This window comes from Rhinopithecus bieti, unplaced genomic scaffold (assembly GCF_001698545.2).
Source record: "Rhinopithecus bieti isolate Rb0 unplaced genomic scaffold, ASM169854v2 scaffold_6945, whole genome shotgun sequence".
In the NCBI taxonomy this organism is placed as follows: Eukaryota; Metazoa; Chordata; class Mammalia; order Primates; family Cercopithecidae; genus Rhinopithecus; species Rhinopithecus bieti.
The window spans coordinates 156905-170284 of record NW_016805531.1 but is presented as its reverse complement, the minus strand read 5'-3'; the positions used below and the strand labels follow the sequence as shown (position 1 = coordinate 170284).

General features: G+C 40.0%; 1 protein-coding gene across 1 annotated transcript in view; it reads left to right on the top strand.

The window, feature by feature from the left end:
• Positions 1-13380, top strand: part of GALK2 (galactokinase 2) — a 163167-nt gene that overhangs the window by 44007 nt on the left and 105780 nt on the right. The window contains exon 3 of the mRNA XM_017872767.1: positions 12965-13088. Within this exon, the coding sequence (XP_017728256.1) occupies positions 12965-13088 (124 nt within the window). The remainder of the gene's footprint in view (positions 1-12964; positions 13089-13380) is intronic.

Here is a 13380-nt window from a genome sequence, read left to right as displayed (position 1 = left end):
GACCGGTTGTTCCTTTCCATGTGTAGTGCTTCCTTCAGGAGCTCTTGTAGGGCAAGCCTGCTGGTGATAAAATCTCTCAGCATTTGCTTGTCTGTAAAGGATTTTATTTCTCCTTCACTTATGAAACTTAGGTTGGCTGGATATGAAATTCTGGGTTGAAAATTCTTTTCTTTAAGAATGTTGAATATTGGCCCCCACTCTCTTCTGGCTTGTAGAGTTTCTGCCGAGAGACCCGCTGTTAGTCTGATGGGCTTCCCTTTGTGGGTTACCTGACCTTTCTCTCCGGCTGCCCTTAACATTTTTCCCTTCTTTTCAACTTTGGTGAATCTGACAATAATGTGTCTTGGAGTTGCTCTTCTTGAGGAGTATCTTTGTGGTGTTCTCTGTATTTCCTGAATTTGAATGTTGGCCTGCCTTGCTAGGTTGGGTAAGTTCTCCTGGATAATATCCTGCAGAGTGTTTTCCGACTTGGTTCCATTCTCTCCATCACTTTCAGGTACACCAATCAGACGTAGATTTGGTCTTTTCACATAGTCCCGTATTTCTTAGAGGCTTTGTTCATTTCTTTTTACTCTTTTTTCTCTAAACTTCTCATTTCATTTAAGTCATTTGATCTTCAATCACTGATACCCTTTCTTCCAGTTGATCGAGTTGGTTACCGACGCTTGTGCATTTGTCATGTCGTTCTCTTGTCATGGTTTTCAGCTCTATCGGGTCTTTAAAGACTTCTCTACATTGGTTATTCTAGTTAGCCATTTGTATAATCTTTTTTCAAGGTTTTTTAGCTTCTTTGTGATGGTTCAGACTTCCTCCTTTAGCTTGAAGAAGTTTGATCGTCTGAAGTCTTCTTCTCTCAACTCGTCAAAGTCATTCTCCATCCAACTTTGTTCCATTGCTGGCGAGGAGCTGCATTCCTTTGGGGGGGAGAGGTGCTCTGATTTTTAGAATTTTCAGCTCTTCTGCACTGCTTTTTCTCCATCTTTGTGGTTTTGTCTACCTTTGGTCTTTGATGATGGTGATGTACAGATGTGGTTTTGGTGTGGATGTCCTTTCTGTTTGTTAGTTTTCCTTCTAACAGTCAGGACCCTCAGCTGCAGGTCTGTTGGAGTTTGCTCGAGGTCTACCCCAGGGCCTGTTTGCCTGGTATCAGCAGCAGAGGCTGCAGAAGAGTGAATATTGCTGAACAGCAAATGTTGCTGCCTGATCGTTCCTCTGGAAGCTTTGTCTAACAGGGTTACCGGCCGTGCGAGGTGTGAGGTGTCAGTCTGCCCCTACTGGGGGGTGTCCCCTAGTTAGGCTACTCGGGGGTCAGAGACCCACTTGAGCTGGCTGTCTTTCCATTCTCAGATCTCAAACTCTGTGCTGGGAGAATCACTACTCTCTTCAAAGCTGTCAGACAGGGACATTTAAATCTGCAGAGGTTTCTGCTACCTTTTGTTTGGCTATGCCCTGTCCCCAGAGGTGGAGTCTACAGAGGCAAGCAGGCCTCCTTGAGCTGTGTTGGGTTCCACCCAGTTCGAGCTTCTTGACTGCTTTGTTTACCTACCCACACCACAGCAATGGTAGATGCCCCTCCCCCAGCCTTGCTTCTGCCTTGCAATTAGATCTCGGACTGCTGTGCTAGCAATGAAGGAGGCCCTGTGTGCGTGGGACCCTCCAAGCCAGGCACGGGATATAATCTCCTGGTGTGCCATTTGCTAAGATCCTTGGTAAAGCGCAGTATTATGGTGGCAGTGACCCGGTTTTCCAGGTGTTGTGTGTCATGGTTTCCCTTGGCTGGGAAAGGGAATTCCCTTACCCCTTGCACTTCTCAGGTGAGGCGATGTCTTGCCCAGCTTTGGCTCTCACTCAGTGGGCTGTACCCACTATGCTGCACCCACTGTCCAACACGCCCCAGTGAGATGAACCTGGTACCTCAGTTGGAAATGCAGAAATCACCCGTCTTCTGTGTCGCTCATGCTGGGAGCTGGAGGCTGGAGGTGTTCCTATTTGGCCATCTTGGAACCGCCCCCTTTGCAACTATTATAAAAGAGATTGAATTCTTTCTTTCTGTTATTTATTTATTTATTTTTTTTGAGATGGAGTCTCGCTCTGTCACCCAGGCTGGAGTGCAGTGGCCTGATCTCGGCTCACTGCAAGCTCCACCTCTCGGGTTCATGCCATTCTCCTGCCTCAGCTTCCCAAGTAGCTGGGACTACAGGCGCCTGCCACCACGCCCAGCTAATTTTTTTGTATTTTTAGTAGAGACGGGATTTCACCATGTTAGCCAGGATGGTCTTGTTTCCTGACCTCATGATCTGGCCCCCTCCGCCTCCCAAAGTGCTGGGATTACAGGCGTGAGCCACTGTGCCTACCCAAAAGGGGTTGAATTCTTGATTTGATTCTCTGTTTGTTTGCTGTTGGTATACAGAAGAGCTATATTTGTATAGCTTGTTTCTGGAATCTTAATCTTGTATCTGGAATTGTAATCTTGTATCTGGAAACTTTGCTGAATTCTTTTATCAGTTCTGGGAGCTTTCTGAAGGAGTCTATAGGGTTTTCAAAGTAAATGATCATATCGTCAGCAGTGACAGTTTGACTTCCTCTTTAGTAATTTGGATGCCCTATTTTTCTTTTTCTTGTCTGATTGCTCTGGCTAGGACTTCCAGTACCATGTTGAAAAGGGGTGGTGAGAGTAGGCATCTTAGTCTTGTTGCAGTTCTCAGAGGGAATGCTTTCAACTTTTCCTCATTCAGTATTATGTTGGCTATGGATCTGTCATAGATGGCTTTTATCACATTAAGGTATGTCCCTTTTGTGCCAATTTTGCTGAGAGTTTTAATCGTAAAGCTTGCTAGATTTTGTTGAATGCTTTTTCTGCATCTGTTGAGATGATCATGTGATTTTTGTTTTTAATTCTGTTTATGTGGTGTATCACATGTACAGACTTGCATATGTTAAACCATCCCTGCATCCCTGATATGAAACCCACTTGATCATGGTAGATTAACTTTTTGATACGTTGTTAGATTTGGTTAGGTAGGATTTCCTTAAGGATTTTAGCGTCTATGTTCATGAAGGATATCGATCTGTAGTTCTCTTTCTTGGTTATGTCTTCCCTGGTTTTGATATTAGGGTGATGCTGGCTTCATAGAATGAATTAGGAAAGATTCATTCTTTCTCTATCTTGTGGAATAGTGTCAACAGGATTGGTTCCCATTCTTCTTTGAATGTCTGATGGAGTTCTGCTGTGAATCTGTCTGGTCCTGTATTTTTTTTTTTGTTGGTATTTTTTAAATTACCATTTCAATCTCACTGCTTGTTATTGGTCTGTTCAGGGTATCTAATTCTTCCTGATTTAAGCTAGGAGGGTTGTATTTTCCAGGAATTTATCCATCTCTTCTAGGTTTTCTAGTTTATTTGCATAAAGATGTTCATAGTAGCCTTGAATGATCTTTTGTATTTCAGTGGTGTCAACTGTAATATCTCCTCTTTTGTTTTTTAGCGGGGTTATTTGGATTTTCTCTCTTCTTTTCTTGGGTTAATCTTGCTAATGGTCTATCAATTTTACCTTTTATTTTGCTTTGTTTTTTGAGATGGAGTCTCACTCTTGTCATCCAGGCTGGAGTGCAGTGGTGCGATCTCAGCTCACTGCAGTGTCTGCCACCTGGTTCAAGCTTCTCCTGCCTCAGCCTCCTGAGTAGCTAGGATTACAGGCGCCCACCACCATGCCCAGCTAATTTTTGTACGTTTACTAGAGACGGGGTTTCTCCATGTTGGTCAGGCTGGTCTTGAACTCCCGACCTCAGGTGATCCACCCGCCTCAGACTCCCAAAGTGCTGGGATTACAGGCATGAGCCACCACCCCGGCCCAATTTTATCTTTTCAAAGAACCACCTTTTTGTTTCATTTACCTTTTGTATTTTTGTTTGTTTCAATTTCATTTAGTTCTGCTCTGATCTTGGTTATTTCCTTTCTTCTGCTGAGTTTGGGTTTGGTTTGGTCTTGTTTCTTTAGTTTGTGGAGGTGTGACCTTAGATTATCTGTGCTCTTTCAGATTTTTTGACGTAGGTGTTTAGGGCTATGAACTTTCCTCTTAGCACTGTCCTAGCTATATCCCAGAGGTTTTGATAGGTTGTGTCATTATTGTCATTCCATTCAAAGAATTTTTAGATTTCCATCTTGATCTTGTTTTTGACCCAATGCTCATTCAGGAGCAGGTTATTTAATTTCCATGTGTTTGCATGGTTTTGAAGGTTCCTTTTGTAGTTGATTTCCAGTTTTATTTCATTGTAGTCTGAGAGAGTGCTTGATATAATTTCAATTTTCTTAAATTTATTGAGGCTTCTTTTGTGGCCTATCACATGGTCTATCTTGGAGACAGTTCCATGCCCTGTTGAATAGGATGTGTTTTCTGTAGTTGTTGGATGAAATGTTCTGTATATATGTGTTAAGTCCATTTATTCCAAGGCATAGTTTAAATCCATTGATTCCGTGTTGACTTTCTGTCTTGATGACCTGTCTAGTGCTGTCAGTGGAGTACTGAAGTCCCCCACTGTTATTATGTTGCTGTCTATCTCATTTCTTAGGTCTGTTGGTAATTGTTTTATAAATTTGGGAGCTCTAGTGTTAGGTGCATATATCTTTAGGATTGTGATATATTCCTGTTACACAAAGCCTTTTTACCATTGTATAATGTCCCTCTTTGTCTCTTTTAACTGCTGTTGCTTTAAAGTTTGTTTTGTCTAAGACGAGATACCCCTTCTCACTTTGGTGTCCATTTGCATGAAATGCCCTTTTCCACCCCTTTACTTTAAGTTTATGTGAGTTCTTATGTGTTAGATGAGTCTCCTGAAGGCAGCAGACAGTTGGTTAGTTAGTCCTTATCCTTTTTGCGGTTCTCTGTCTTTTAAATGGAGCATTTGGGCCATTTACATTCAATGAAACACTAGCTATTTTTTATACTGATTTTGTATCTTGTGACTTTACTGAATTTATCAGCTGTAAAAGCTTTTTGTGGTCTTTAGGTTTTTCTACGTTAGATCATGTTGTGTACAAATAGAGACCATCTGACTTTCTCCTTTCCAATTTGGATGCTCTTTATATTTTTCTCTTGCTAGTTGCTCTGGCTCAGACTTCCAGTACTATTTTGAATACGAGTGGTGAAATTGGGTATGCTTGTCTTGTTCTAGTGCTTATACAAAAAGCTTTCCATTTTTCCTCATTTGGTATGATGTTAGCTATGAGTTTGTCATATATGGCCTTTATTGTATATTGAGACGCGTTCCTTCTGTACCTAATATGTTAAAGGTTTTTATCATAAAGTCATGTTGAATTTTATCAAATGCTTTTACTGAATTGATTGTAAAGATTATATGTTTTTTTTTCCTTCATTCTGTTGATGTGATATATCGTATTTTTGGATTTGTGTATGTTGAACCCCTTCCTTGCATCTCTAGGATTAATCCCACTTGATCATGTTATATAATCTTTTTATGGGCTCTTGGGTTCATTTTGCCAACATTTTATTGAGGATTTTTGATTGTATGTTCAACTGAGATATTGTCCTGTAGTTTCCTTTTTCTGTTGTGTCCTTGTTCAGTTTTGGTATTAGAGTAATGCTGGCCTCATAGAATAGTTTCAAAGAATTCCCTGCCTGTCAATTTTTTTGCAAGTCTGAAAAGAAGTGGTGTTAGTTCTTCTTTAAAGATTTGGTAGAATTCATGGGTGAAGCCCTCTGGTCCTGAGCATTTCTTTGTTGGGAGACTTTTTATTATTGCTTCAATCTTGTTACTTGTTATTGGTGTGTTCACGTTTTCTATTTCTACCTGGTTGAATCTTCATAGGTTTTGTGTCCAGGAACTTATGCTTGTCTTTTAGGTTTTTCAATTTGTTGGCATAATAGTTGTTCACAATAGACTTTAATGATCCTTTGTATTTTGTGGTGTCACTTGTAATGTCTCCTTTTCTGTTTTGTTTGTTTGTTTTATTTTATTTATTTGTGTGTTCTCTTTTTCTCAGTCTAGCTAAAGATTTGCTATTATGTTTACCTTTTCATTTCATTAATTTTTGTCTCAAATTTACTTCTGCTCTGATCTTTATTATTTCTTTCCTTCTACTAATTTTGGATTTGGATTTTTTTGCTAGAGGTGTACCATTAGGTTGTTTATATGCAAAATTTCTACTTTTTTTTTAAGTGGCTGAGCGTTTATTTTATTTTATTTTTATTATTATTTTTTTGAGACAGAGTTTTGCTCTTATTGCCCAAGCTGGAGTGCAATGGTGTGATCTCAGCTTACTGCAATATCTGCCTCCCGGATTCAAGTGATTCTCCTGCCTCAGCCTCCCAAGTAGCTGGGATTACAGGCACCCGCCACCATGCTTGGCTAATTTTTTGTATTTTTACTAAAGATGGGGTTTCACCATGTTGGCCAGACTGGTTGTGAACTCCTGACCTCAGGTGATTCACCCGCCTCGGCCTCCCAGAGAGTTAGGATTACAGGTGTGAACCACCGTGCCTGGCCTATTTTATTTTATTTTTAACTTTTGAGATGGAATCTTGCCCTGTTGCCCAGGCTGGAGCGTAGTGGCACAATCTTGGCTCACTGCAACCTGCACCTCCTGGACTCAAGTGATTCTTGTGCCTCAGCCTCCTGAGTAGCTGGGATTACAGGCACGTGCCACCATGCCTGGCCAATTTTTGTATTCTTACTAGAGATGGGGTTTCCCAAAGTTGGCTACAGTGAAAAAAAAAAAAAAAAAAAAAAAAGGCCTTTTCATTTCTACCACATGGCTGGGCTTCAAGTATTTCAAACTTGTTCACTCTGCTTCCCTTTTGAATATAAATTCCAGTTTCAGGTCATTTCTTTGCTCAAGAATAAGAGCATAGGTTGTTAGAAGCAGCCGTACTACATCTTGAATGCTTTGCTGCTTAGAAATTTTTTTCACCAGATAACCTAAATCATCACTCTCAAGTTCAAAGTTCCACAGGTCTCTAGAGCAGGGGCACAGTGCCTCCAGACTCTTTGCTAAAGCATAACAAAAGTGACCTTTACTCCAGTTATCAATAAGTTTTATATTTTCATCTGAGACCTCTTTAGCTGGGACTTCATTGTTCATATTATTATCAGCATTTTGGACACAACCATTCAACCAGTTTCTTGGAAGTTCCAAACTTTTCCTCATCTTCCTGTGTTTTTTTCTCAGCCCTCCGAACTGTTCCAACCTCTGCCACTTTACCTAGTTTCAAAGGTGCTTTCACATTTTCAGTTATCTTTATAGCAATGCCCTACTTCTGACACCAATTTTCTGTATTGGTCTGCTCTTGCACTGCTATAAAGAAGTATCTGAGACTGGATAATTTATAAAGAAAAGAGGTTTAATTGGCTCACAATTTTGCAGGCTGTACAGGAAGCATGGCTGGGAGAGCCTCAGGAAACTTACAAGCGTAGTGGAAGGCAAAGGGGAAGGAGGCACACCTTACATGGCTGGAGCAAGAGGACGAGAGGGAGGGAAAGTGTTATACTCTTTTAAACTGTCAGATCTTGTGAGAACTCTATCATGAGAACCACACTCAGGAGATTGTGTTAAGCCATTAGAAACCACCTCCATGATTCAATCGATACCCACCAGGCTTCACTTCCAGCATTTGGTATTACATTTCAACATGAGATTTGGGTGGGGACACAGATCCAAGCCATATCATATGGGTCTAGGCATTGATACCTTTCTTCTTGGTTTTCTAATTTGTTGGTATATAGTTGCTCATAATAGTCTCTAATGATGCCTTCAGTCTCTGCTATCAGTTATAATATCTTTTAAAATTCTCTATTTGAATCTTCTTTATTTTTTTCTTTTTCTTTTTTGTCTGCGACGGAGTCTCACTCTCTTGGTCTTGCCTAGGCTGGAGTCCAGTGGCGCTGTCTCAACTCACTGCAACCTCTGCCTCCTGGGTTCAAGTGATTGTCCTGCCTCAGCCTCTTGAGTAGCTGGGATTACAAGTGCCTGCCACCATGCCCAGCTGATTTTTGTATTTTTAGTACAGATGGGGTTTCACCACGTTGGCCAGGCTGGTCTCGGAACACCTGGCCTTGTGATCCACCCACCTTGGCCTCCCAAAGTGCTGAGATTACAGGTGTGAGCCTCTGTGCCCGGACTCTTTTTTTCTTAGTGTGGCTAAAGGTTTTTTGATTTAGTTTATGTTTGCAAAACACCAGTTTTTAATTTCATTGATTTTTTTTTTGTATTTTTAAATTTCAATTTTACTTATTTTTGCTCTGATCTGAGTTATTTCTTTTCCTCTACCAATTGTGCATTTCATTTGCTTTTGTCTTTCTTATTTGTTAAGATGCATCTTTAGGTTGCTTATTTGACATATTTCTACCTTTTTGATATAGGTATTGTTTTAAATGTCCTTTTTTGTACTGCTCTTTCTGTGTCATGGAGATTTTGGTCTATTGTGTTTTCACTCCCACATGTTTCATGAAATTTAAAAATCTCTTAATTTTTTCATTGGCAAACTGGTCATTCAGGAGCATATTTTTACTTTCCATGTGTTTGCTTAGTTTCCAAAGTTTTCTTCTTATTGATTTCTAGTTTTATTTCATTATGATCAGAGAAGATACTTGATGTTATTTTAATTTTTTTGAACTTTTTGAGACTTGTTTTGTGGTCTAACTTATGATCTATCCTGGAGAATATGCCGGGCACTGATGAGAAGAATGTGTATTCTGGGGCTGTTGAATGAAATGTTTTATAAATATCCATTTGTTCTATAGTGCAGATTAAGTCTGATGTTTCTTTGTTGATTTTCTCCTGGATGAATACCCCAGGGCTGAAAGTGAGGTTTTGAAGTCCCCAGTTATTATTGTATAGGCATCTATCCTTTTTTTAGTTTTAATAATATTTGTTTTGTATAGCTGAGTGCTCCAGCACTGGGTGCATATATATTTACAATTGTTATATCCTGTTGCTGAATTGACTCCTTTGACATTATATAATGACCTTTGTCTCTTTTATAGTTTTGTCTTGAATCCTGTTTATTTGTGCGTACTGCTCTTGTTCTCATTTGGTTTTCATTTGCCTGGATTATCTTTTTCTTTTTTAAAAAATTTTACTTTATGTTCTGGGATGTAAGTGCAGAATGTGTGGGTTTGATACATAGGTATACGTGTGCCATGGTGGCTTGCTGCACCTGTCAACGCATCATCTAGGTTTTAAGCCCCACGTGTGTTAGCTATGTGTCCTAATGCTCTCCCTCCCCTTCTCCTCCACCCCACAATTGGCCCTGGTGTGTGTTCCGGAATCTTTTTCTTTTCTTTCTTTTTTTTTTTTTTGGTCTGTGTATCTTTATAGATGAGGTTAGCGTATTGTTTTTGTTTTTTTAATCCATGCATCCACTTTGTCTTTTATTGGGAATTTAGTCCATTTATATTCAATGTTATAGTTATAAGGTACAGGCTTACTAGTGCCATTTTGTTATTTATTTTCTGGTTGTTTTGTTGGTTCTCTCTTTCTTCCTTTCTTCTCGTCTTCCTTTGTGTGAAAGTGACTTTTTCTGACAAGTTTTAATTTATGATTTAAAACTTTTTTTGGGCCAGGCGCATTGCCCCATGCCTGTAATCCCAGCACTTTGGAAGGCGGAGGCGGGCGGATCACGAGGTCAGGAGATTGAGACCGTCCTGGCTAATACGGTGAAACCCCATCTGTACTAAAAAATACAAAAAAAATTTAGCCAGGTGAGGTGGTGGGCTCCTGTAGTCCCACCTACTCGGGAGGCTGAGGCCAGAGAATGGCGTGAACCTGGAAGGCGGAGCTTGCAGTGAGCTGAGATTGCGCGACTGCACTCCAGCCTGGGCGACAGAGCGAGACTCTGCCTCAAAAACAAAAAAAAAACCCCAAAAAACCAACTTTTTTTGTATGCGATATAGGTTTTGTTTTGTGGTTACTGTGAGGCTTGCAAATAACATCTTATAACCAATTATTTCAAGCAGATGACAGCTTAACTCTGACTACAATGAAAATAAAAAAAATAAGCAAAAAGAAAACAAACAAAAAAACCAAAACTACACCTTCACCCCATTTCTTCACTTTGTCACTTCTTTTTTTTTTTTTTTTTTTTGAGACGGAGTCTCACTCTGTCACCCAGGCTGGAGTACAGTGGCGTGATCTCGGCTCACTGCAATCCCTGCCTCCCAGGTTCAAGTGATTCTCCTTCCTCAGCCTTCCAAGTAGCTGGGACTACAGGCACCTGCCACCACGCCCGGCTTTTTTTGTTTTTGTTTTTTTTTTTTGTACTTTTAGTAGAGATGGAGTTTCACTATGTTAGCCAGGATAGTCTCGATCTCCTGACCTTGTGATCTGCCTCCCTTGGCCTCCCAAAGTGCTGGGATTACAGTCTTGAGCCACCATGCCCGGCTGCTTTGTCACTTTTGATTGTTTCTATTTATATCTTTTTATGCTCAGAAAGCTGTTTCAGTTACTATTTTTGATAGGTTTGTCTTTTAATCTTCCTACTAAGATATGAGTGTTTTAACACTATAGTTACAGTGTTAGAGTATTCTGTATTAATCTGTTCATTTACCACTACCACTGAGTTCTATACCACCATGTGATATATATTTTTTACATTAATGTGCTTTTCTTTCAGATTGAAGAACTCTCTGTAGCATTTTTTGCAAGACAGGTTTGGTGTTGATGAAACCCCTCAGCTGTGTTTGTCTGGGAGAGTATTTCTCTTTCATGTTTGAAGGATAGTTTTATTGGAAATAATATTCTAGTTCAAAAGTTGTTTTTCTTAAACACTTTGACTATGTCATCTGCCTCTCTCTTGGCCTCTAAGTTCCCTGCTGAGTTGTCTCCTGCCAGACATATTGTTCTTTATATGTTCTTTATATATGTTCTTTGCTTTGTATGTTTTTTATATGTTCTTTGCTTCTTTTCTTTTTCTGCTTTTAGGATACTTTATTTATCCTTGACCTTTGACAGTTTGATTAATATATTAATTTAGTCTTATTTGGGTTGAATCATTTTGGTGTTGTGTGATCTTCTAATACGTTAATATTCATATCTTTTCCTAGGTTTGGAAAGTTTTCTATCAGTATTTCACTGAATGAACTTCCTACCCTACCTCTCTATCTCTACATCCTCTTTAAAGCCATTAACTCTTAGATTTGCCCCTTTGAGGCTATTTTCTAGATCTTGTAGAGAAGCTTCATTCTTTTAAATTGTTTTCTTTTCTCTCCTCTGACTGTGTATTTTATATAGCCTGTCTTCAGGTTCACTAATTGTTTCTTTTCTTGATTGATTCTGCTGTTGAGAGACTGAGACATTTTGAGTTTGTCAGTTGAATTTTTCAGCTGCAGAACTTCTGTTTGAAATTTCAAAAGCTGTTTTAATCTCTTTGTTAAATTTCTCCAGTAAAATAATGAATTTCTTCCCTGTGTTATCTTTTAAGTTTGTTGAGCTTCCTCAAGACAGCTCTTTTGAATTCTCTGTCTGAAAGGACATATATCTTCATCTTTCTGGGATTGGTCACTGGTGTCTTCTGTAGTTCATTTAATGAGGTCATGTTTTCCTGGATACTCTTGATGCTTGTGGACATTCATCACTTATGGGCATTAACAAATTAGGTAATAATTTGTCTGTGTAGTCTGGGCTTGTTTATACCCTTCATTCTTGAGAAGACTTTTCATGTATTCAAATGGGGTTGAGTGTTGTTCTCTAAGAATGTGGTCCTTACGGGCATAAAGGAGGTGCTCTAAGCCCAGGAATACTGCAGTTCTTGCTGACATCTAGAGGTGCTGCCTTGACGAGTTTGGGTAAGGTAAAGGAGAATTCCCTGGGTTGTCAGGCAAAGTCCTCTTGATGTCTTCCCTTTACTCCTTCCAATCAGAAAGAGTATCTGTACTGGGCTGCCTAGAGCACTTCTGTGGCTTCCACAGCTGGCACTGTGCTGGGTCACACCTGAAGCCTGTACAATACTGGATCTTGCCTGGTTACTGCTGATGTTTATTCAAGGCCCAAGGGCTCTTTAGTGATCAAGTGAATCCTGCCAAGACTGGGTCCTTCTCTTCAGGGCAGTGGATTCCCTTTGAATGAGGTTGGGTGTAGAAATCCCCTTCAGGAACTAAGTCCTGGAATTGACAGCTTCAGGAATCTCCTTGGTGCTTTACTTTGGCTGAGCTGGTACCCAAATTGCAAGACAGTCTTCTGTACTCTTCCCACTTCCTTCCTTAAGCTAAAGGAGTCTCTCCCCAAGCTGTACTTCCTGGAGTTGGGTGCAGTGTGATCCAGCCACTCCCCTGGCTGCCACAGCTGGTGTCACACTTGGTCACACATCCCAAGTCTACTGCCTCGAAATCCAGCGCAGTACCAGGGCTTGCCCGAGGACTGCAGTACTTGTGGCCTGACAGCCAATTAAGCTTATTCTGGGCATGAGGCCACTTTAGTTAGCCAGAGGTGAGGTCAGTTGGGACTCAGGTTCTTCCTGCTGAGACTGAGAATTCTGTCTTGCCCAGGGCTGATCTAAATGCCGCTCCTTGGATGCTAGCAGAATTCTTCTCTGTTTTGTGTTTTGCTGTAACATGGCAGCACTGAGTTCCAGTGCAAAGACCCACACTCACTTCACCCTCCCTCCCCAAACAGTTTTCTCTCTGGGAGGGATCCTGTAGGCAATGCAAGACTGTCTTTCCTGTGCTCTTCAATTCCTCTATCCCTGATGTTATGTGAAAACCAGGTACTGTGATTTTCAGGTACTCACCTGAATTTTCTGGGTTCTTATGAAGGTGTTTATTGCATAGATAGTTGTTCAATTTGGTGTAAGATCATGGAAGGGTTCTGTTTGGCCATCTTGCTCTGCTTTCCTTTATTTTTATTTACTGTTAAAACCTGGCTTATGGTCAGTTTTTTCCCATATGTAAACTTTCTTGAGATGCTTTTGTTTTATATATTAGCAATGATTAAAAAAGCTTTCTCTTTTTTCTAGGAGAGCATATAGATTACTGTGGATATTCTGTTCTTCCTATGGCTATAGAACAAGATGTGCTAATAGCTGTAGAACCTGTGAAAACATATACTCTCCAACTGGCCAATACAAATCCCTTGTATCCGTGAGTATTTAAAATTGCTAATTTGTGTGTATGTATGGTTCTGTTTGTACCCAAATGGACTCTTTAGGAGACATCAGATTTATAACAAGTCATTTAATTTGTTGATATTTTGTACCTGACATTAAAAAAATTCTAAGACCATTATTTATTGTTTGTTCGTTTTGTTCATTTGTCAATTAATTTAAGGAATATTTACCAAAGACTTACCATAGTCTTAGATACCAGGTAATACAAAGATAAATAACTCTGTCCTTGTGCGATAGGTACTTATCATCTATTGATCTAATTATCT